General features: G+C 39.0%; 3 protein-coding genes across 3 annotated transcripts; all 3 read left to right on the forward strand.

The window, feature by feature from the left end:
• The first annotated feature begins 1,273 nt into the window (after positions 1-1,273).
• On the forward strand, positions 1,274-2,530 carry LOC138137616 (venom allergen 5-like). The gene is made up of 2 exons (XM_069057110.1): positions 1,274-1,951; positions 2,028-2,530. Exons 1-2 carry the CDS (start codon positions 1,446-1,448, stop codon positions 2,485-2,487), a joined length of 966 nt encoding a protein of 321 aa, XP_068913211.1. The 5' UTR covers positions 1,274-1,445; the 3' UTR covers positions 2,488-2,530.
• A 6,928-nt stretch (positions 2,531-9,458) lies between these two features.
• On the forward strand, positions 9,459-11,189 carry LOC138134955 (venom allergen 5-like). The gene is made up of 2 exons (XM_069053565.1): positions 9,459-10,650; positions 10,723-11,189. The coding sequence occupies exons 1-2, from the start codon at positions 10,157-10,159 to the stop codon at positions 11,168-11,170; spliced, it is 942 nt and encodes a 313-aa protein (XP_068909666.1). The 5' UTR covers positions 9,459-10,156; the 3' UTR covers positions 11,171-11,189.
• A 948-nt stretch (positions 11,190-12,137) lies between these two features.
• Positions 12,138-13,462, forward strand: LOC138134950 (venom allergen 3-like). The gene is made up of 2 exons (XM_069053559.1): positions 12,138-12,929; positions 13,002-13,462. Exons 1-2 carry the CDS (start codon positions 12,421-12,423, stop codon positions 13,441-13,443), a joined length of 951 nt encoding a protein of 316 aa, XP_068909660.1. The 5' UTR covers positions 12,138-12,420; the 3' UTR covers positions 13,444-13,462.
• The last annotated feature ends 9,453 nt before the right edge of the window (positions 13,463-22,915 follow it).

Here is a 22,915-nt window from a genome sequence, read left to right on the forward strand (position 1 = left end):
ATAAGAATTAATAAACAAATGAAACGTGCTGAGCAATAATAAAACAATCTAACCGAAATTCAAAGAATTTGAATTTTATATAACTGACATTACATTTTCACTTTTGTAGTTTTCTTCACTATCTTCGTAATCAATAAATCATCTCATCAAGCATTTGAGTATTGTTTTTCCTCATGTAAGTACTCAAAAATGTTCTTAACGTGCGCACACGATGCTGCGATTTATTTTTTTCGCTTGGTCCTGTCTGCAGAAAGATCGCCAAGGGAAAGTTTGAGAACGGTTCTTTTCCTGCGATTCCACGAGAATTGGCGCCAACATTTGACGGACGGAGCCGCGTTGTTCTATCCCGCCAGAGGTACCGTTCGTCTTCGTCGAATTGTCATAACGGATTAAAGTTAGGTTATGTAACCAGGAAAATAAATAAATCCGCGCAATATGTGTAAACAAGCAATGTAGTAACAATAAATAAATGAACAACAATTAACAATAATGTGTTTTAAATTACTCTAGAACAAGTGTTGAAAATGGTAGCCTTGAACTTCGACGCAGATTGTAACACGTCTCTTCATGTTCTCAAAAACACGAACCAATGTCTCAGGGGTAACGCTTCCCTGATAAATGGGGAATAATCAAGCGGCGTAAGATCTGGCCAGCTTGCAGGTCAAAGATCTCGACTGATCAACCTATCGTCAAAAAATTGCCGCTAATAACGAAGAGTGTTCCGTGCTGTGTGGGCTGTAGCCCCGTCTTGTTGAAAACACCCAATTCCTTTTATTGCAATCAGGTGGCAGCAGTTCTTGATAAACCTAAACTTTGTAGGGCTACTTACAAGCCAACCTACTTGACCAGAATTTTTTTGGGACATACGGTATATTTGATGTTGCATTTTGTGTCGAAGGGGAATTCACAGCAGCCAGTTCCTTCCTTAACCTAAGAAGGTAAATAAAGTCCATTCAAAAATCAAAAAACCACCGACTGTTGTTTTAGGTTGGTAAAATTTAAAAAACCCTAGGTAGATATTTTTTCATACTATGTTGGTAACTATAAATTATGACATTTATTTGATTCAAAATAAAATTCAATTGCTTTGAATTTCGTTCATATTGTTTTATTAGCAGCACGTTTCATTTATTTATTGATTGTTATTATTTTTACTTAAACATGCCCAGAAAAACAAGACACTTAATAAACATTTAACCTCAAAATTACAAGTCTCACCAAATTTTACACTAGACAGCGTTGCCGATAATAATTATCGAGAAAATGCGACGTTGGTGGTTTTTTGATTTTTGAATGGACTATGTGATCCCGACTTGGAACGCTTCTCATCTAGAAGCGACGAAATTCAACTGATGACAATATATCATAGCAACGTATAGTAAACATATTTTTCATATTTTCGAAATCTTGTCGATTTATCTTTACAAACTTTAAAGTAATAAAAAATGTTAAAAAGGGCAGTTGTGCTTGTGATGTTGCTGAGCGTCTGTGCATCTCACGAAGAACCACAGGCTGACACGACTACTATGGTCATAATCGAGGATTCCGAAGAAAAAGTCGATTTTAGAAAATTCGACTATTGCAGTGTTAAATGCTTTGGTACGAGTGACAAACATTCGGCGTGTGATTGCAAGTTAAGACCACCACGTACTTACGTACAGGACGACTTGGTAAAATTCCGTCAAGGTATCATCGATAAACACAACGAATTAAGAAATATGTTCGCATCCGGCGATGAACCAAAAGAATACTTCAACGGAAAGAAAGTTGGCAATATGATGGTCCTCAATTACGACTTAGAGCTTGAATACATCGCTAAATGCTACGGAGGGTACTTTAATAGTGGTCATGACACGTGCAGGACCACGCATGATAAATTATTAGTTGGACAGAATTTAGCAGGAAATAGTGCAAAACAGCTGGACTACCAGACGATAGGCGTTGAGATGTGGTATGGGCACACGAATCGTGCTATTTGGAGTAATTGAAAAGTATTTTGTAATTATTTTAACTGAACGAAATTTCAGGTACAACGAAGTGCAACTCATCGACAGTCCAAATTATGCTCCATTGTTTACTGGACTCTCGCCCAAAGATGAAAAAGGTTACGATTTGATGATTGGCCATTTTACACAGGTCGTGTGGGCGAGTATGGTCGCCGTAGGATGTGCAAGAGTATGGAATCCGGAGAATCCGCATCCTAGCGGCGCGTACAAATTCGCGATGATATGCAATTATAAACCGGGTCCCGGTGGATCAGCTGGCAATATGAAGGACGCAAACATCTTTCTGGAAGGAGAACCGTGCAGTAAATGTCCCTACGACACGAAATGTAACGATAAATATACTTCTTTGTGTGGAAAACTCGAACCCGTTCCTACCGATCCCTTGGAGGACGACCAGTCAACCGACAAAGGATCTGAGCGACTCGTCCCAAGCCAGATAATATCGTTGTGTGCCTTCGTGGCTTTATTGTACTTTTACTGAACCTATTCTTTACATCAATAAATTTCTGTCTTATAACTGACAATACATTTTCGACTTTAACGTTTTCTTCACTATCTTCACCCCATTGAAATATCAAGGAATCATCTCATCAAGTATCTGAGTATTGTTTTTCCTGACGTAGGTAATTACTTCTTTCGCTTGGTCCTATCTGCAGAAAAATCACCGGGAAAATTTCCTGAAATTCTGCGAAGGTTTCTTCAAATGAATAAATCTACCTTTCTTCTAACACAAATATTCTTTATAAGCACCATTCTTCAAGTAAAGTAAATGTCACAATGACAATATGATGAAAATTTTTAAGTAACAAATGAACTAAAAACAACATGACCAATCTAACTATTTCTACCATCATGGTTTACTGAGAGTGAGTTTTTAGAACACACAATAGCATAGCAACGTACTTAGTAAACATAATTGTTATACGGTGCGATCAATTAAAAAATAAATCGTGTCGGCGTGTTACCTATGGCAACCCATGCTATAGCATAGGCTCCAAAGCAAACTCGATTTATTTTTTAAATGATCTCTCGGTATTTTTGAAATTACGGTTTTAGTTTACAATCTTAAGGCCCGGTTGCATAAAGCGATGTCAAGTCGTTGTTAAAGTTAACATAATGTCAAGCTCTCTGATTGGAGCATATTTAACATTTTATTTGAATCAGCCAATCAAATGGGCAGATTTCCGACTTGACGCGTTGTTAGCTGACAGGATGTTAACTAAGCTTTATACAACCGGGCCTTAATGTGATAATGTTAAATAGATATTTTTCTATAATTGATTCAAAAAATTGAAATTCACGCATAGTTATCTGTGCCTGAAGTGGGTCATTTTCTAACGTGTATTTTTTTTTGCATTGTTAGTAAGATCAAAACCATAGAAACCATACAAAACAGTGTGTGAAATGCAATTTCACGCATACGACTGTTTTTCATTTCACGCACTGTTTTTTATTAGTTACCTAGCAACATGGTCACTGCATTGAAACTTCAGAGTTCCTTCAAAAATTTGAATTTTTAATTTCAATTTTTTGAATCAATTATAGAAAAAATATTGTTTATATTTCGTGCGCGAAGATGTTTTTGTGCATTCAAAGGCTTATACTGCCTCGACCTTCGTCTCGGCCTAAAAGACCTTTTCATGCACAAAAGACACTCTCTTCGAGCACTTAATATAAAAATAACTATTTTGTATTAAGGGCGTGAAGGAGGCGATTATAAGACGGCAAAGGGCCAAAATCACCGTTCACGCCCGAAATGCAAACATTATTTTTTGTAAAATCATAAATCATTTAAATCCACCTTAAGGATGAACTGTAGTAACAATCTCAGCAAAAAGTTGCGGAATTCTTATAATGCTATGAAACGTTTATTACGAGGAATCAATATTTGAAAAAAAAGTTTTTAATTTTTGGAAACGAATTGTAATCAGTGCAAGTAAATTTTGTGTTTATTTTCTTGATATTTAGATAATTACATGTGATTTTACAATCTTTTGACTAAGACTGTACGTAAAAGTAAACAGAAGCACACTGAATTCAATTTTCATTGCATTTCTGTTAAAGATCTTAACGTTAACTGTAGTAAAACGTGCGATATGAGTGTAATATTGCATACCGACGTCAATTATATGCATTTTGATGTAAGCCAGTCATTAGTGTCATTAATAAATGACAATTATTAAAAATCACTTTGAAGTTTTTCTTGTGACATCAAAAAAGCAGGGAAATGGCATTATCGAGTCAAAAGTTGGGTTCTCTCTGGTTGGGTTATATTCAATGAAGGCCAGTTCACACATATTTGTCAGATAAATGTCAGTTGTGGTCAAGATTCCGTGTCCGGAATAGTACATAACCTCAAAAACCGTGTTTTTCCACATGTAATTAGCGATTACATGGAAAATCCTCGACCAACTTTTTTTGTAAATTCATTAGAAAATTCTACGATATCGATACTTTATGTGTGAAAAATTTAAGAGAAATTGGCCATTTTGAAATATGTTTTTTTTCAATTTATATACGAGCATTGATCGATTTCTCATAAGAACGCGTGTAAAATATCCCGAAACTTTAAAAGGTTATAACTTTAAAATTCCTCAATCAATTTTTTTTTAATTTGGCACAGTACTTTAGCATGGATAGAACTATTGTACCAATTTTGAGCAATTTTCGCCATTTTTCAATGTTACTCCAGTTCATCCTTAAAGCTTTGAAAAAATAAATGACATGATTCGTTCTCAAAAATCAAGTTATGTTGTTGGTTGCCAATGTGATGCAACAAATAAAATAGCTATTAAACTTAATTGTTGTTCTTTTAGGCCTTAGGGCGCAAAAGGCATTATTTACGCCCGCAAATTACTGTATAAATGACTTCATTTTGATACGATTTTACAAAAAAGGATAGTTGTGTTTGTGATGTTGAGTGTCTGTGCATCTCAGGAAGAACAACAATCTGACATGACTACTACGATTAGCTCCGAGCAAAACAAAACAAAATTTCTTCCGCTGTAGTCTATTTTTAGAATATAAATTTTCAGAACTTGACGTTTCTAATTAAGCGCGCCCAATTTTGACACACTTTAAAGGGTGTACAAAATGTTGCTTGGCCATTAATCATCAATTGTTTCAAAAGGTAACTGCTCAAATACCTTCAAATTTTACATTAAATTTTTAACGACAAAATCTAATCTTTTCGTTGAATCAGACAAGTGATTTACTTAGTTATTTGTGTAGACCCCTATTTTTTAATGTTTAACAATCTAATAATAATCGCGCATAATTTTCGATCAAGCAAACATGTGTTAAAATGACATTTTTAAATTTTATTAGGTATAAAATTTGTTACACAGTCGAGGACTGGTTTACAAATCTATGAGGGGCATGATGACCAACTCAATAGACCGGGACCAATGGCTTAACGTGACTTCCGAATCACGAGACAGAATATAGCCTTTTTTTTTTTTTAATTTTTTAATTTCGCCCTGGGTCGGAATTGAACCCGCGACCCTCGCGTCCCTGAGCCGAGATATTAGGCTCGAAAGTCTTAGCTGAGACACCCTGTATACTGTCGCAAAAAAAAAACTGGTCGTCAAAATCATACTTTGCCGCAATGGAAAATGCTCCATTGTAAAACGGTCGTAAATATCGTAACCTATCATCATGTTGTAAGACATTAATTGTAATTTTTTTCTCATATTTTGACACTTTTTTGATATCAGGCGGGGAAACCCATGAAACTGTGTTGCTATGGCCGTTCCACTGGTTTAATAGTATTTTACATTACAAGCCAGGTAAAATGGTTTTTACTGGCGAATGGAGGATATAACTGACGAGTCGAAGACGAGTCAGTTACCTCCTTGAGCCAGTAAAACCAGTTACCTGGCGTGTCTTGTATAATATTTTATTTGTTACTAAATTGTAAACAACTAAATAAAATTAAAAATGATCAAATTCTGTTTTCTTCCAAATTATTGCTCAAAACTCAGAAACCTTAGAAGTACAATTACTATGACAACGCGCCGTTTGTTCAAATTGTTTATTTCCGTCAAGATTTTTTCTCAAATGAACGTGCCAGAAGAAATCAAAAAGGAAGCTATAAACGTGGCTTCCAGTTTACTGCCAGCGAAGTCTTTAGCAAGATATGAACGAGAATATGAAGAATTTAAAAATTGGCAGAAAAACAATAACGTAACTGGTGTAACGGAAGACGTTCTTTTGGTGTATCTTCACCAACTATCAGACAAATTTAGCCCCAATTCTTTGTGGTCGAAATGGTCCATGTTAAAAAGCTGCCTGGAAATTAAAGAAAATGCTGAAGTTCGCAGGTTTGTTTTCCTATTACAGACGTTGTCAAAAAAGTGATATTTTAACTTGACATTTGTAGATTTCATAAGGTAATTGCTTTTCTCAAGAGAAAGAATGAGCGTTACGTGCCGAAGAAGGCAAGGGTTTTAACAAAAGAGCAAGTGGAAAAATTTCTTGTTGAAGCTCCTGATGACTATTGGTTGTTATATAAAGTGATTACAATTTTTGGAATTTTTGGTGCTTGCCGGTGTGACGAGCTTCTCTCGTTGACGGTGAAGGACGTAGAAGATGTTGAGAAATATATTATCGTCACTTTACGGAATACAAAGAATTTAACAACAAGGAGATTTACGATCACAGATGAGGGCTGCAGTTTTCAACCTTGTGTTTTGTACAGAAAATATGCAGCTCTTCGTCCTCGTCAAGCAGACCAATTACGTTTCTTTTTAACCTACCGTAATGGCAAATGTATTTCCCTCAATGTTGGCCAGCACACTATTGGCGGTGTACCGAAAAAAATTGCAACATACTTAGGGCTACAAGAACCTGAATTATACACAGGTCACTCATTTCGCCGATCAGCAGCAACAATGGTTGTGGATGCAGGTGGAGATATTTTGACACTAAAACGTGCGGGAGGATGGAAAAGTAGTGGAATTGCGGAAGGTTATGTGGATGATTCTATCAATAAAAAAATTGAAATTGCGAAAAAAATGTTTCCTGGACGAAACTCAACAGATGTGGCTTCCACTTCGACAAATGTGGCTTCCACTTCGGGAGGTTCTACAATTAGTTGTCCAATGACGAGCGAATTCACTTCCGCTTCAGGAATGTTCGACATTAGCGGAAATTCTAATTGTACATTTAATTTTAATTTGTATGAAACAAAGAAATAAAAATGTTCAAATGTTAAAAACGCTACTATCCTTTCCAAATTTCAAATTTCTCTACTAACTTGTTAAATTCATAACTGGTCTGCTGTCAATTTAACGCTACTAGCCAGTTAAAATGACTTTTCAACGTCAAGTGACAGTTCGAATAAATGACGTTTACAATTTAGTAACAAATAAAATAAATTTTGACAACTCCTTGGTAAAATTCGTCAAACTGATTTAAAAATGTTCCAAATTGCAACTCAAATTATGCGTCTTCTTCTTCAAATTACGTAGTACATACTTGTATTTAAGTTTCCATCAAATGATGCCAATTTGGAAAGAGATTTTAAAAATCGAAGTGTGAAGAATTCGCAAAAGCAGCCGTGCTTGTGCTAAACATTTTAGGGAAACAGATATCAATGGGGACAAAATGAAATGACTCATTCCAAACGCGGTGCCAATGACTTGGTGAAACATATGAGAATATACCATAGCAACGTGGTAAACTTAATTTTTATATTCACGAAAAGTTGTCAGCTTAACTTTACAAATTTTAAAATTATAAGAAATGTTAAAGAGAGCTGTTGTGTTTGTGATGTTGTTGAGTGTCTGTGCATCTCAGGAAGAGTCTGACGTGCCCGAGAAGAATCCCATAAATCAATTCGATTTTACAAAATTCGACTATTGTAGCCTTAATGAAAATTGCAACCACAAAGGCGACAAACATTCGGCATGCGATTGTAAGTTGAGAGGACCACGTACTATAATATCGGAAGACCTGGTAAAATTCCGTCAAGATATCATCGATAAACACAACGAATTACGAAATATGTTCGCATCTGGCAAAGAAACAAACGAACACAACACATGTTCGGAAAGACAGCCAGTAACATGATGGTCCTCAACTACGACTTAGAGCTCGAATACATAGCCAGATGCTACGCAGGGTACTTTGTGAAGGATCGTGACAAGTGCAGGATCTCGCATGACAAAACACCAGTTGGACAGAACATAGCAGGATTTGCTGATGATAATGAGGACGACTACCACATCAAAATCATGGAGAAATGGTAAGTAAGCGGGTGAATGGCACACGAATCGTGTTATTTGCATATTTTGTAATTATTTTGACGAGATTTTAGGTACAAGAAAGTGCGATCCATCGACAGTCCAGAGATTCTTTTTGATAAGTTTGAGGGAAAACGCCCTAAAAGTAATGCCAGTATTGGTCAGTTTATAACGTTCGTGTGGGCCAATACGAAGCTTGTGGGATGTGCAAGAGTATGGAATCCGGAAAATACTGAACGTGCGTACAAATGGGCGCTGATATGCAATTATAAAACAGCTGGAAATATTTACAAACAACACATCTTTGATGAAGGACCTCCGTGCACTAATTGTCCCTCCAATTCGACATGTAACGATAAATATACTTCTTTGTGTGGAAAACTCTATCCCGCTCCCACCGATCCATTCACGCCAATCCCACACAAAAGCGGATCTGAGCTGATAATATCATTGTGTGCCCTCGTGGCTTTATTGTATTTTTGCTGAACCCATTATTTACATCAATAAATATCTTATTTATAACCGACATGACATGTCTAATTTTGAAATTTTCTTGACAATCTTCTCCTCCTCGAAATAAATGAAGCATCTGAGTATTATTTTTCCTCACGTAGGTACTCTAATTTTGTAAAGAATTTTGTTGACGTGCGCACACGATGCTGCGATGTATTTCCTTCGCCTGGCCCTATCGGGTATATGCTTTCGAAGATACCCCCAGCCTGCCTGTCCGAATGCGTTAAGCCGCACCACTTCTCTCCTTGGAACCTGCAAAGGACCCAATTAGAACTCCCCACTCCTACTCATTCATCCATCTTCACATATACAAAGTTTATACCTTATCTCACCTGCTTTCTTCGTCGTTCTCTTCTCGGGCCAGTAGTTCCTCTTACATTTTGGTTTCCTCCGCGAACTTGTCGAAGTTCGTCTTTGGTCAGGCCGGTCACTCGGAAGGGGAAGGCTTCCCCATATGACCTCCTGCCGTCTTCTCAGTGGTCTTCGCGCTCTTCTAGGACGTGCTGGGAAGTGTCCTGTGCACCTGTGGACCAGATACACTCACCTGTGCTTTCGGACAGGTGGAACCACCGGAAGTACCCCTTGAAGGGGCCGTGACTACCGCTTTGTGGTTCCAACCTTGAAGCCTTGTGTCCGTCTCGATGATACCGTGGGTCATTTTTCCTATCTCGCCCTGGTCCCATTCGAATTGCCACCTCGCCATGGACGCCTTTGTCGCTTCCTTCTTGAGCATCCTCCCAGTGACGGGGCTCGCTCTTCCGGAAACTCCTCTGGTTTTTCTCTGGCTCTCTTCGCGATCTTCTTCGCCTGGGCGATTCCCCTGTTTTGGTCGGAAGACCACCACAACTTCACCGCCGATCCTTCATTCTCGATCCTCGTCAGCTCTTTGTGGATGGCGCGCGCGGTTCTTCCTCTTCTCTTCGTCAACATGTCCAGTGCCACACTGGAATCCGCTGCGAAGTTGATGTTCATTCCTCAACGGCTTGTAACAGATTTAGTAATTTAGTAACTTACTAATTTAAATTACAGCTGACGTTTTCTGAAATACAGATGAAAACGCTGTGGCTCTATCTGATTATTAATTTAGGAGCATGGGATTGTAGACCGCCAGGCGATCTTTCTGCAGTTTTTCCTGAAGAATTCTTTTGGTCATCGTCGGGTCGTAACGTCTCACATCACGTATTAAAATAAAAAGTCTACCAAACACTTGTACTTACGAAGCAGATAAATATAAATTTGTTCCCAGCTTGAAACGCTTCTCATATCTAGAAGCAACAAAATTCATCTATGACATTTACGAGAAGATACCATAGCAACGTAGTTAACTTAATTAATACCATACATTCTCGAAGAGTTGTCGGTTTAACTGTATAAACTTTAGAATTATAAGAAATGTTAAAGAGAGCTGTTGTGTTTGTGATGTTGTTGAGTGTCTGTGCATCTCAGGAAGAGTCTGACGTGCTCGAGAAGAATCCCATAAATCAATTCGATTTTACAAAATTCGACTATTGTAGCATTAATGCAAATTGCAAACACAAAGGCGACAAACATTCGGCATGCGATTGTAAGTTGAGAGGACCACGTACTATAATATCGGAAGACCTGGTAAAATTCCGTCAAGATATCATCGATAAACACAACGAATTAAGAAATATGTTCGCATCTGGCAAAGAAACAAACGAACACATGTTCGGAAAGACAGCCAGTAACATGATGGTCCTCAACTACGACTTAGAGCTCGAATACATAGCCAGATGCTTCGGAGGGTACTTGGTGAAGGGCCGTGACACGTGCAGGATCTCGCATGATAAAACACCAGTTGGACAGAACCTACAAGGATTTAGTGCAAATGAGGAGAACTACCACATGATAGTCATGGAGAAATGGTAAGTATGCGGGTGAATGGCACACGAATCGTGTTATTTGCCTATTTTGTAATGATTTTGACGAGATTTTAGGTACAACCAAGTGCGATCCATCGACAGTCCAGAGATTTTTTTTGATAAGTTTGGGGCAAAACGCCCTAAAAGTGGTGCCAGTATTGGTCAGTTTTCAGCGTTCGTGTGGGCGGAAACGAAGCTTGTGGGATGTGCAAGAGTATGGAATCCGGAGAATACTGAACGTGCGTACAAATGGGCGCTGATATGCAATTATAAAAGAGCTGGAAATATACGCAAACGCCACATGTTTGATGAAGGACCTCCGTGCACTAAGTGTCCCTTCAATTCGACATGTAACGATAAATATACGTCTTTGTGTGGAAAACTCTATCCCGCTCCCACCGATCCGTTCACGCCAATCCCACACGAAAACGGATCTGAGCGGCTCGTCCCAAGTCAGATAATATCATTGTGTGCCCTCGTGGCTTTATTGTATTTTTGCTCAACCCATTATTTACATCAATAAATATCTTATTTATAACCAACATGACACGTGTAATTTTCAAATTCTCTTGACTATCTTCCCCTCATCAAAATCAATGAATCATCCCATCAAGCACCTGAGTATTATTTTTTCTCACGTAGGTACTCTAATTTTGCAAAGAATTTTGTTGACGTGCGCAGACGATGCAGCGATGTATTTCCTTCGCCTGGCCCTATCTGGTATATGCTTTCCCAGCCGGCCTGTCCGAATAGGTTAAGCCTCACCACTTCTCTCCTTGGAACCTGCAAAGGACCCAATTAGAACTCCCCACTCCTACTCATTCATCCATCTTCACATATACAAAGTTTATACCTTATCTCACCTGCTTTCCTCGTCGTTCTCTTCTCGGGCCAGTAGTTCCTCTTACATTTTGGTTTCCTCCGCGAACTTGTCGAAGTTTGTCTTTGGTCAGGCCGGTCACTCGGAAGGGGAAGGTCCCCCCATATGGCCTCCTGCCGTCTTCTCAGTGGTCTTCGTACTCTTCTAGGACATGCTGGGAAGTGTCCTGTGCACCTGTGGATCAGAGACACTCACCTGTGCTTTCGGACAGATGGAACCAGAGGAAGTACCCCTTGAAGGGGCCGTGGCCACCGCTTTGTGGTTCCAACCTTGAAGCCTTGTGTCCACCTCGATGATGCCATGGGTCATTCTTCCTATCTCGCCCTGGTCCCATTCGAGTTGCTACCTCGCCATAGACGCCTTTGTCGCTTCCTTCTTGAGCATCCTCCCAGTGACGGGGCTCGCTCTTCCGGAAACTCCTCTGGTTTTTCTATGGCCCTCTTCGCGATCTTCTCCGCCTGGGCGATTCCCCTGTTTTGGTCGGAAGACCACCACAACTTCACCGCCGAGCATTCATTCTCGATCCTCGTCAGCTCTTTGTGGATGGTTCAACTGTAACTGTAACTGTATCTAGTTATAAATTTAGGAGCATGGGATTTTAGACCGACAGGCGATCTTTCTGCAGTTTTTCCTGAAGAATTCTTTTGTCATCGTCGAGTTGTGACGTCTCACATCACGTATTAAAAGAAAGAGTCTACCAAACACTTGTATGTACTTACGAAGCAGATAAATACATATAAATTTGTTCTCAGCTTGGAGCGCTTCTCATATCTAGAAGCAACAAAATTCATCTATGACATTAGCGAGAAGATACCATAGCAACGTAGTTAACATAATTTATACATTTTCGAAGGGTTGTCGGTTTAACTTTACAAACTTTAGAATTATAAGAAATGTTAAAGAGAGCTGTTGTGTTTGTGATGTTGTTGAGTGTCTCTGCATCCCAGGAAGAGTCTGACATGACTACTGTTGTCATGCTCGAGAAAAATCCCACAAAACAATTCGATTTTACAAAATTCGACTATTGTAGCATTAATGCAAATTGCAAACACAAAGGCGACAAACATTCGGCATGCGATTGTAAGTTGATAGGACCACGTACTCTATTAACGGACGACTTGGTACAATTCCGTCAAGATGTCCTCGATAAGCACAACGAATTAAGAAATATGTTCGCATCTGGCAAAGAAACACACCAATACATGTTCGGAAAGACAGCTAGTAACATGATGGTCTTAAACTACGACTTAGAGCTCGAATACATAGCCAGATGCTACGGAGGGTACTTTGTGAAGAGCCATGATAAGTGCAGGATCTACCATGATAAAACACCAGTTGGGCAGAACCTAGGAGGATATAGTGCAAATGTGCCGAAAAGGCATATGGTACACATGGAGAACTGGTAAGTAGGCGGGTGAAGGGCACACGAATCGTTTTATTTGCATATTTTGTAATTATTTTGACGAGATTTTAGGTACAACGAAGTGCGATTCATCGACAGTCCAAAATTGTTTTTTGATCCGTTCGATGGAACAGGCCCTAAAAGTGGTGACGGTATTGGCCACTTTACAGCGTTCGTGTGGGCGGAAACGAAGTTTGTGGGATGTGCAAGAGTATGGAATCCGGAGAATACGGTCCGTGTGTACAAATACGCGGTGATATGCAATTATAAAAGAGCTGGAAATGTACACAAACACCACATCTTTGACGAAGGACCTCCATGCACTAATTGTCCCTTCAATTCGACATGTAACGATAAATATACTTCTTTGTGTGGAAAACTCTATCCCGCTCCCACCGATCCATTGACGCCAATCCCGTCTGAGTCTGAGCGGCTCGTCCCAAGTCAGATAATATCATTGTGTGCCTTCGTGGCTTTATTGTATTTTTGCTCAACTCATTATTTACATCAATAAATATCTTATTTATAACCGACACGACCTGCGTAATTTTGAAGATCTCTTGACTATCTTCTCCTCAAAATGAATGAATCATCAAGCATCTGTGTATTATTTTTCCTCACGTATATACCATTCACGATGTTTTGGCATAAGGGGAGGCCATGGAAAAAGTGCATTTAAGTTGGCAGTAAAGCTGTCTGTTGAATTAGGTTATGTTTTTCTAAGTTTGAGGTTATAAACCGCGTCATTGTCTAGTGTATTGTTGTCAGTTTTACTAGTTTACAATAGAACAATACTCACACATTTTTAATCCATTTTAACAAAACAGGAAACCGTGGAGGGAGAAAAGACTGGAGATGGCACTAATTCAAATAAGTGTACCGGCCCGCGAAAACTACAGAGTCATAAAAGGTTTCTGAATATAGACGCTAGGCCAATCGCTTCCTTTGCGTTCCTTCCAGACGCATTGTGCTTCTTTATCTAGCGCATTGTGGACTGGGTCATAAAAGGTTGTTGCAGGTGCTTTTAGAGGGTTCGGATTTTTAACATGGGAAGCATAGGAAATGCCATCTCCAGTCTTTTCTCCCTCCACGCAGGAAACTGACTTGAACAGAGTAACAGACTACAGAATAGTAGGGACCGGGACCGAAAGACAAAGTGGCTCCTGTTAATTTGTGCACCACTTAGATAACCCATCTATACAGTGTCTTAACCAACCAATTAGTAATTTCTCAATGAATTTTTCATTTTAACCAAAACGTTCCTAGAACTAGATTGTATAAAATCTTGTACCTACTTATTAGGCCTTACTTTATTCGAATCTTTCTGCAAAATATTTATACACCCATCGTCCATGACAAAAAAGAACAAAACTATTCAACTTCCATAATTTCATCAGAAAATTCTGAATCATCATTACCTGCATCAAAATCCCAATCAAATTCCGAGTCAGATTCTCCTAATGAAATTATTAAAGGAAGAACGTTTTCAAATGAAAGATTTCCCATTAATTTTGCCCAATCTTCCGAAATAAGTTCTTCACAATATCTACAAAAATGTTGGCAAATTTCAGGAGTACATTTAAAAATGGACTCAAGCCATAAATTCACAACTCTATTGCGAAGTTATAATAGGTCTTACAAAACCCCTGTGCCATTTCAATTGGGTCGTTGTTTCTTCCTTCACTATCCGTGCTACATATTTATCTTGTACTCACCTACGATTCAATTTATACATAAAAAGAACTTGACTTCACTGTAACTTACTGAAAGTATGTTCTGCAGTCTAATACAAACACCATCAATACGTTTTAATGTCGCTTAATTATGATTACGGTAAATTCGGCAACATGTTACGTTCATTTTGATAGGTCCGCATGTCAGACACTTTAGTGACAGCAGAGATGACAGAAATCAAACATGTATCCAACGTTAAAAAATGAAATCATAGCCTCCCCTTATGCCAAAACATCGTGAATGGCATATAGGTACTCTAATTTTGCAAAGAATTTTGTTGACGTGCGGACACGATGCTGCGATGTATTTTCTTCGCTTGGCAAGTTCCTTGCCTTCTCGTCTTGGATGAGGCCGGTCACTCGGAAGTGGACGGCCCCCCATATGGCCTCCTGCCGTCTTCTCAATCCCTCCCTGGCTTCCTTCCTCCCGTGGTCTTCGCACTCTTCTAGAACGTGCTGGGAAGTGTTCTGTGCACCTGCGGAGCAGAGACACTCACCTGTGCTTTCAGACAGGTGGAACCGCCGGAAGTACCCCTTGAACGGGCCGTGACTACCGCTTTGTGGTTCCAAACTTGAAGCCTTGTGTCCACCTCGATGATGCCATGGGTCATTCTTCCTATCTCGCCCTGGTCCCATTCGAGTTGCTACCTCACCATGGACGCCTTTGTCGCATCTTTCTTGAGCATCCTCCCAGTGATGGGGACCCGCTCTTGCGGAAACTCCTCTGGTTTTTCTCTGGCCCTCTTCGCGATCTTCTCCGCCTTGGCGATTTCCCCTGTTTTGGTCGGAAGACCATCACAACTTCACCGCCGAGCTTTCATTCTCGATCCTCGTCAGCTCTTTGTGGATGGTGTGCGCGGTTCCTCCTCTTCTCTTCGTCAACATGTCCAGTGCCTCTCTGGAATCCGTTGCGAAGTTGATGTCCATCTCTCAACGGCTTGTAACAGATTTAGTAATTTAGTAATTTACTAATTTAAATTACAGCTGACGTTTTCTGAAATACAAATGAAAACGCTGTAACTGTATCTAGTTATAAATTTAGGAGCATGGGATTTTAGACCGACAGGCGATCTTTCTGCAGTTTTTCCTGAAGAATTCTTTTGGTCATCGTCGCGTTGTGACGTCTCACATCACGTATTAAAAGAAAGACTCTACCAAACACTTGTCTTTACGAAGCAGATAAATATAAATCTGCTCCCAGCTTGGAAAATTAGTGATAAAGATTTAACCGACGCAGGTCCTTCGAACGTTAATATAAATCTTGACGAAAAATTCGGAAATGTCAAGAAATGTCAAAATACAATTTATGAAGATAAATTAGTTTTTCAATGTGAAGAGTGCAACAGGAACTTTAAAAATGAAAAGGGTCTTAAAATTCATAGAACAAGAATCCATGGACTAATGGGACAATCTTTTTTGTGTGAATCATTTTCCTCAAAAATTGATAAAACAAGAAGGAAAAATGAAACAATCCATCAATCTCTACCTACTTCCATGGACTATGAGAAACAATCCGGATCACAAGATAGTCAACCTGATGGATCTCAACGATTACGTTGTACTCTATGTCCTGGAAAATCATTTAAGGATAACAACAGATTGAAAATTCACGTAGATAAGTATCATGTCGATAATAATCTATCAACTTTTTCTACTTCTTCTTCAACCGATTCAATAACAAAATTGCTAATTAATTTGAAACTTCAGTTACCAACTATTAGAAGAATTCCAAAAGCTTGCAGACATTTAGCTGCAGATAAATTAAGTTCCATTATTAATAATTGTCTTTCGACCAAATCATTATCATCCTTTGAGAATCTTTTGCTTTTTTCGTATAGAGCTTTCAATGTAGCAGAGAAATCTGATAAGTCGTTGAATAAGCATATAAAAGAAAATCTTTCTAATTTTGAAGTACCTCAAATACGAACTGGTTCTAAGAAACGTACAAATTTATCATTAGCTAAGAAAGTAGAAGCAAAAGTAGCCGATTTTGATATCAGAGGAGCTGTTAAATTATTGTCCTCGGATGACTCATTAGCTTCATTCAACGAAGATGTTGCTGAAGAACTTAAAAAAAAACATCCTTCACCATCTCGCGAACTTTTTTTCCCAGACCCTTTCAAACCAGGAGACATTAGTTTAATAGTCAATGAGCAAAACGTTCGAGAAGCTATCAATTCATTTCCTGCCGGTTCTTCACCAGGTTTAGATGGCATGAGACCACAATACTTGAAAGATATCATATCTTTGTCAGCGGGTGAAGCAGGTCAGAAGGCACTAAGAGCTTTAACCAAACTGTGCAATTTTTTATTATCTGGGCAACTTCCTTCAGAAATCTGCCATTTATTGTATGGTGCGTCTTTATGTGCCCTTAACAAAAAAGATGGAGGAATTAGACCGATCGCTATCGGAAACTGTTTGCGAAGATTGACCTCAAAGCTAGCCTGTTTTCAAAGTCGAAATATTGTAAATTCGTATTTATCTCCACACCAACTTGGAGTTGCAACTAAACTAGGATGCGAAGCAGCAATTCATACCACACGAACCTTTGTTAATAACGATCAAAACCGTGGCAAAGTTCTTCTTAAATTAGATTTCAAAAATGCCTTTAACTCAGTCGAACGGGATTGTATTCTGAAAGAAGTCCAATGTCATACCCCACTTCTGTACCCTTATCTTTATCAATGCTATAGAAATCCTTCAACTTTATTTTTCGGTAATCATTTAATTTCTTCTTCTGTTGGAGCTCAGCAAGGAGATCCCTGCGGTCCCATGATTTTTAGTCTTGCCATTCAACCAATTATTTTATCTTTGGATTCTCAAATGAATATATGGTATTTAGATGATGGAACCTTAGCGGATTACCCAGAAGTAGTTTTATCCGACTTTAAGAAAGTTATAAATTTATCTCAGGAAATTGGCCTTGAATTAAACTTTAACAAATGCGAGATCTTTTGCTGTTCTGGAGACACAGATTTAAAAGTCATAAAGGAATTTCAAAATTTAGCACCAGGCATTAAAATCTGTGACCGAGAAAGTTTATCTCTTTTAGGCTCTCCAATCTTTGACCAAGGTTTCAAAAACACCGTCGAAAAAACTATAATTACAGTTGAAAATCTTTTAAACAAAGCTGAACTCCTTAACAGACACGTGGCTTATACTTTAATCAAAAACTGTCTTTTCATACCAAAATTTAATTTTTTATTAAGAACAACTCCATTTTGGAAATTTTCTAATTATGTTAATTCAATTGATTCTTCTTTAAAGTCTTGTTTAGAAAGAATACTTAATTTACGTTTAACTGATTTACAATGGCGTCAGTCCACTTTACCGATTAGATTTGGTGGTCTGGGAATTCGTCGCATTTCCGATATTTGCCTCCCTGCTTTCCTATCTTCAATTAATGGGGTTAAAAAGCTTGTTTCTTTATTACTAAACTCAAAGGATAATGAGCTTAATATTCACCATTATGATGAAGCTTTAGCAGCCTGGGGTGTAGCAAATGAGAACGAAATACCAACAATTCCACAATTTCAGAAGAATTGGGATAATATTAATATCAAAGGAATAATTGCCAATGACTTAATCTTTAATTCACCTAGAGACTTGGCTCGTTTTAAAGCTTTGCAATGCAGAGAATCAGGATCTTGGTTACATGCAATACCTTCTCCTAATATTGGTACTCTTTTAGATAACACTTCCTTCCAAGTTTGTATTGGTTTAAGATTGGGTTGTAATCTTTGTACACCTCATATTTGCAAATGCAATGCGAAAGTTGACGAAATTGGCACCCACGGTCTAAGTTGTTTCAAAAGCAGTGGTAGATTTTCAAGACACACTGAAATTAATTCCATTATCAATCGGTCTTTAACTTCAATTCATGTGAATTCAACTTTAGAACCAAACGGACTGTCTCGGGATGACGGAAAACGCCCAGATGGGATGACTTTAGTACCGTGGATTAAAGGTCAACCTTTGGTTTGGGACGTCACTGTTGTAGATACACTTGCAGACAGTTACGTATTGAAATCATCTGAAGTCTCAGGTTCTGCCGCTGAAATGGCTTGCAAACGCAAACATAGCAAATATAGTTCAATCATTTCGTCAAACTACGTGTTTAAAGGTTTAGCATTTGAAACCTTAGGCCCTTGGTGCAAAGAAGCCATCGATTTCATTAATGTCATCGGAAACCGACTTATCGCGGAATCAGGCGATTCAAAATCAAAGAAATTCCTTTTCGAGAGGATTTCCCTTGCCATTCAACGTGGAAACGCTGCAAGCATTCGGGGCACTTTTCCAGATTCCGCAATATTATCGGAAATTTTTGTATTATAAAACAAAAATGTTTATGTAATTATTTAAATTACAACTGACGTTTTCTGAAATACAGATGAAAATGCTGTAGCCGCATCTGGTTATTAATTTAGGAGCATGGGATTGTAGACCGACAGGCGATCTTTCTGTAGTTTTCCTGAAGAATTCTTTTGTCATCGTCGAGTTGTGACGTCTCACATCACGTATTAAAAGAAAGAGTCTACCAAACACTTGTATGTACTTACGAAGCAGATAAATACATATAAATTTGTTCTCAGCTTGGAGCGCTTCTCATATCTAGAAGCAACAAAATTCATCTATGACATTAGCGAGAAGATACCATAGCAACGTAGTTAACATAATTTATACATTTTCGAAGGGTTGTCGGTTTAACTTTACAAACTTTAGAATTATAAGAAATGTTAAAGAGAGCTGTTGTGTTTGTGATGTTGTTGAGTGTCTCTGCATCCCTGGAAGAGTCTGACATGACTACTGTTGTCATGCTCGAGAAAAATCCCACAAAACAATTCGATTTTACAAAATTCGACTATTGTAGCATTAATGCAAATTGCAAACACAAAGGCGACAAACATTCGGCATGCGATTGTAAGTTGATAGGACCACGTACTCTATTAACGGACGACTTGGTACAATTCCGTCAAGATGTCCTCGATAAGCACAACGAATTAAGAAATATGTTCGCATCTGGCAAAGAAACACACCAATACATGTTCGGAAAGACAGCTAGTAACATGATGGTCTTAAACTACGACTTAGAGCTCGAATACATAGCCAGATGCTACGGAGGGTACTTTGTGAAGAGCCATGATAAGTGCAGGATCTACCATGATAAAACACCAGTTGGGCAGAACCTAGGAGGATATAGTGCAAATGTGCCGAAAAGGCATATGGTACACATGGAGAACTGGTAAGTAGGCGGGTGAAGGGCACACGAATCGTTTTATTTGCATATTTTGTAATTAACTAATTATTTTGACGAGATTTTAGGTACAACGAAGTGCGATTCATCGACAGTCCAAAATTGTTTTTTGATCCGTTCGATGGAACAGGCCCTAAAAGTGGTGACGGTATTGGCCACTTTACAGCTTTCGTGTGGGCGGAAACGAGGTTTGTGGGATGTGCAAGAGTATGGAATCCGGAGAATACGGTCCGTGTGTACAAATACGCGGTGATATGCAATTATAAAAGAGCTGGAAATGTACACAAACACCACATCTTTGACGAAGGACCTCCATGCACTAATTGTCCCTTCAATTCGACATGTAACGATAAATATACTTCTTTGTGTGGAAAACTCTATCCCGCTCCCACCGATCCATTGACGCCAATCCCGTCTGAGTCTGAGCGGCTCGTCCCAAGTCAGATAATATCATTGTGTGCCTTCGTGGCTTTATTGTATTTTTGCTCAACTCATTATTTACATCAATAAATATCTTATTTATAACCGACACGACCTGCGTAATTTTGAAGATCTCTTGACTATCTTCTCCTCAAAATGAATGAATCATCAAGCATCTGTGTATTATTTTTCCTCACGTATATACCATTCACGATGTTTTGGCATAAGGGGAGGCCATGGAAAAAGTGCATTTAAGTTGGCAGTAAAGCTGTCTGTTGAATTAGGTTATGTTTTTCTAAGTTTGAGGTTATAAACTGCGTCATTGTCTAGTGTATTGTTGTCAGTTTTACTAGTTTACAATAGAACAATACTCACACATTTTTAATCCATTTTAACAAAACAGGAAACCGTGGAGGGAGAAAAGACTGGAGATGGCACTAATTCAAATAAGTGTACCGGCCCGCGAAAACTACAGAGTCATAAAAGGTTTCTGAATATAGACGCTAGGCCAATCGCTTCCTTTGCGTTCCTTCCAGACGCATTGTGCTTCTTTATCTAGCGCATTGTGGACTGGGTCATAAAAGGTTGTTGCAGGTGCTTTTAGAGGGTTCGGATTTTTAACATGGGAAGCATAGGAAATGCCATCTCCAGTCTTTTCTCCCTCCACGCAGGAAACTGACTTGAACAGAGTAACAGACTACAGAATAGTAGGGACCGGGACCGAAAGACAAAGTGGCTCCTGTTAATTTGTGCACCACTTAGATAACCCATCTATACAGTGTCTTAACCAACCAATTAGTAATTTCTCAATGAATTTTTCATTTTAACCAAAACGTTCCTAGAACTAGATTGTATAAAATCTTGTACCTACTTATTAGGCCTTACTTTATTCGAATCTTTCTGCAAAATATTTATACACCCATCGTCCATGACAAAAAAGAACAAAACTATTCAACTTCCATAATTTCATCAGAAAATTCTGAATCATCATTACCTGCATCAAAATCCCAATCAAATTCCGAGTCAGATTCTCCTAATGAAATTATTAAAGGAAGAACGTTTTCAAATGAAAGATTTCCCATTAATTTTGCCCAATCTTCCGAAATAAGTTCTTCACAATATCTACAAAAATGTTGGCAAATTTCAGGAGTACATTTAAAAATGGACTCAAGCCATAAATTCACAACTCTATTGCGAAGTTATAATAGGTCTTACAAAACCCCTGTGCCATTTCAATTGGGTCGTTGTTTCTTCCTTCACTATCCGTGCTACATATTTATCTTGTACTCACCTACGATTCAATTTATACATAAAAAGAACTTGACTTCACTGTAACTTACTGAAAGTATGTTCTGCAGTCTAATACAAACACCATCAATACGTTTTAATGTCGCTTAATTATGATTACGGTAAATTCGGCAACATGTTACGTTCATTTTGATAGGTCCGCATGTCAGACACTTTAGTGACAGCAGAGATGACAGAAATCAAACATGTATCCAACGTTAAAAAATGAAATCATAGCCTCCCCTTATGCCAAAACATCGTGAATGGCATATAGGTACTCTAATTTTGCAAAGAATTTTGTTGACGTGCGGACACGATGCTGCGATGTATTTTCTTCGCTTGGCAAGTTCCTTGCCTTCTCGTCTTGGATGAGGCCGGTCACTCGGAAGTGGACGGCCCCCCATATGGCCTCCTGCCGTCTTCTCAATCCCTCCCTGGCTTCCTTCCTCCCGTGGTCTTCGCACTCTTCTAGAACGTGCTGGGAAGTGTTCTGTGCACCTGCGGAGCAGAGACACTCACCTGTGCTTTCAGACAGGTGGAACCGCCGGAAGTACCCCTTGAACGGGCCGTGACTACCGCTTTGTGGTTCCAAACTTGAAGCCTTGTGTCCACCTCGATGATGCCATGGGTCATTCTTCCTATCTCGCCCTGGTCCCATTCGAGTTGCTACCTCACCATGGACGCCTTTGTCGCATCTTTCTTGAGCATCCTCCCAGTGATGGGGACCCGCTCTTGCGGAAACTCCTCTGGTTTTTCTCTGGCCCTCTTCGCGATCTTCTCCGCCTTGGCGATTTCCCCTGTTTTGGTCGGAAGACCATCACAACTTCACCGCCGAGCTTTCATTCTCGATCCTCGTCAGCTCTTTGTGGATGGTGTGCGCGGTTCCTCCTCTTCTCTTCGTCAACATGTCCAGTGCCTCTCTGGAATCCGTTGCGAAGTTGATGTCCATCTCTCAACGGCTTGTAACAGATTTAGTAATTTAGTAATTTACTAATTTAAATTACAGCTGACGTTTTCTGAAATACAAATGAAAACGCTGTAACTGTATCTAGTTATAAATTTAGGAGCATGGGATTTTAGACCGACAGGCGATCTTTCTGCAGTTTTTCCTGAAGAATTCTTTTGGTCATCGTCGCGTTGTGACGTCTCACATCACGTATTAAAAGAAAGACTCTACCAAACACTTGTCTTTACGACGCAGATAAATATAAATCTGCTCCCAGCTTGGAGTGCTTCTCATATCTAGAATCATCTATGACATTTACGAGAAGATACCATAGCAACGTAGTAAA

This window comes from Tenebrio molitor, chromosome 1 (assembly GCF_963966145.1).
Source record: "Tenebrio molitor chromosome 1, icTenMoli1.1, whole genome shotgun sequence".
NCBI classification, from domain to species: domain Eukaryota; kingdom Metazoa; phylum Arthropoda; class Insecta; order Coleoptera; family Tenebrionidae; genus Tenebrio; species Tenebrio molitor.

Bases quoted from the DNA above. Each gene is read 5' to 3' on its own strand.
- LOC138137616 (XM_069057110.1), top strand. From the start codon at position 1,446: ATGTTAAAAAGGGCAGTTGTGCTTGTGATGTTGCTGAGCGTCTGTGCA. The intron at 1,952-2,027 runs GTATGGGCACAC...ACGAAATTTCAG, and splicing joins ACGATAGGCGTTGAGATGTG to GTACAACGAAGTGCAACTCA.
- LOC138134955 (XM_069053565.1), top strand. From the start codon at position 10,157: ATGTTAAAGAGAGCTGTTGTGTTTGTGATGTTGTTGAGTGTCTGTGCA. The intron at 10,651-10,722 runs GTAAGTATGCGG...ACGAGATTTTAG, and splicing joins ATGATAGTCATGGAGAAATG to GTACAACCAAGTGCGATCCA.
- LOC138134950 (XM_069053559.1), top strand. From the start codon at position 12,421: ATGTTAAAGAGAGCTGTTGTGTTTGTGATGTTGTTGAGTGTCTCTGCA. The intron at 12,930-13,001 runs GTAAGTAGGCGG...ACGAGATTTTAG, and splicing joins ATGGTACACATGGAGAACTG to GTACAACGAAGTGCGATTCA.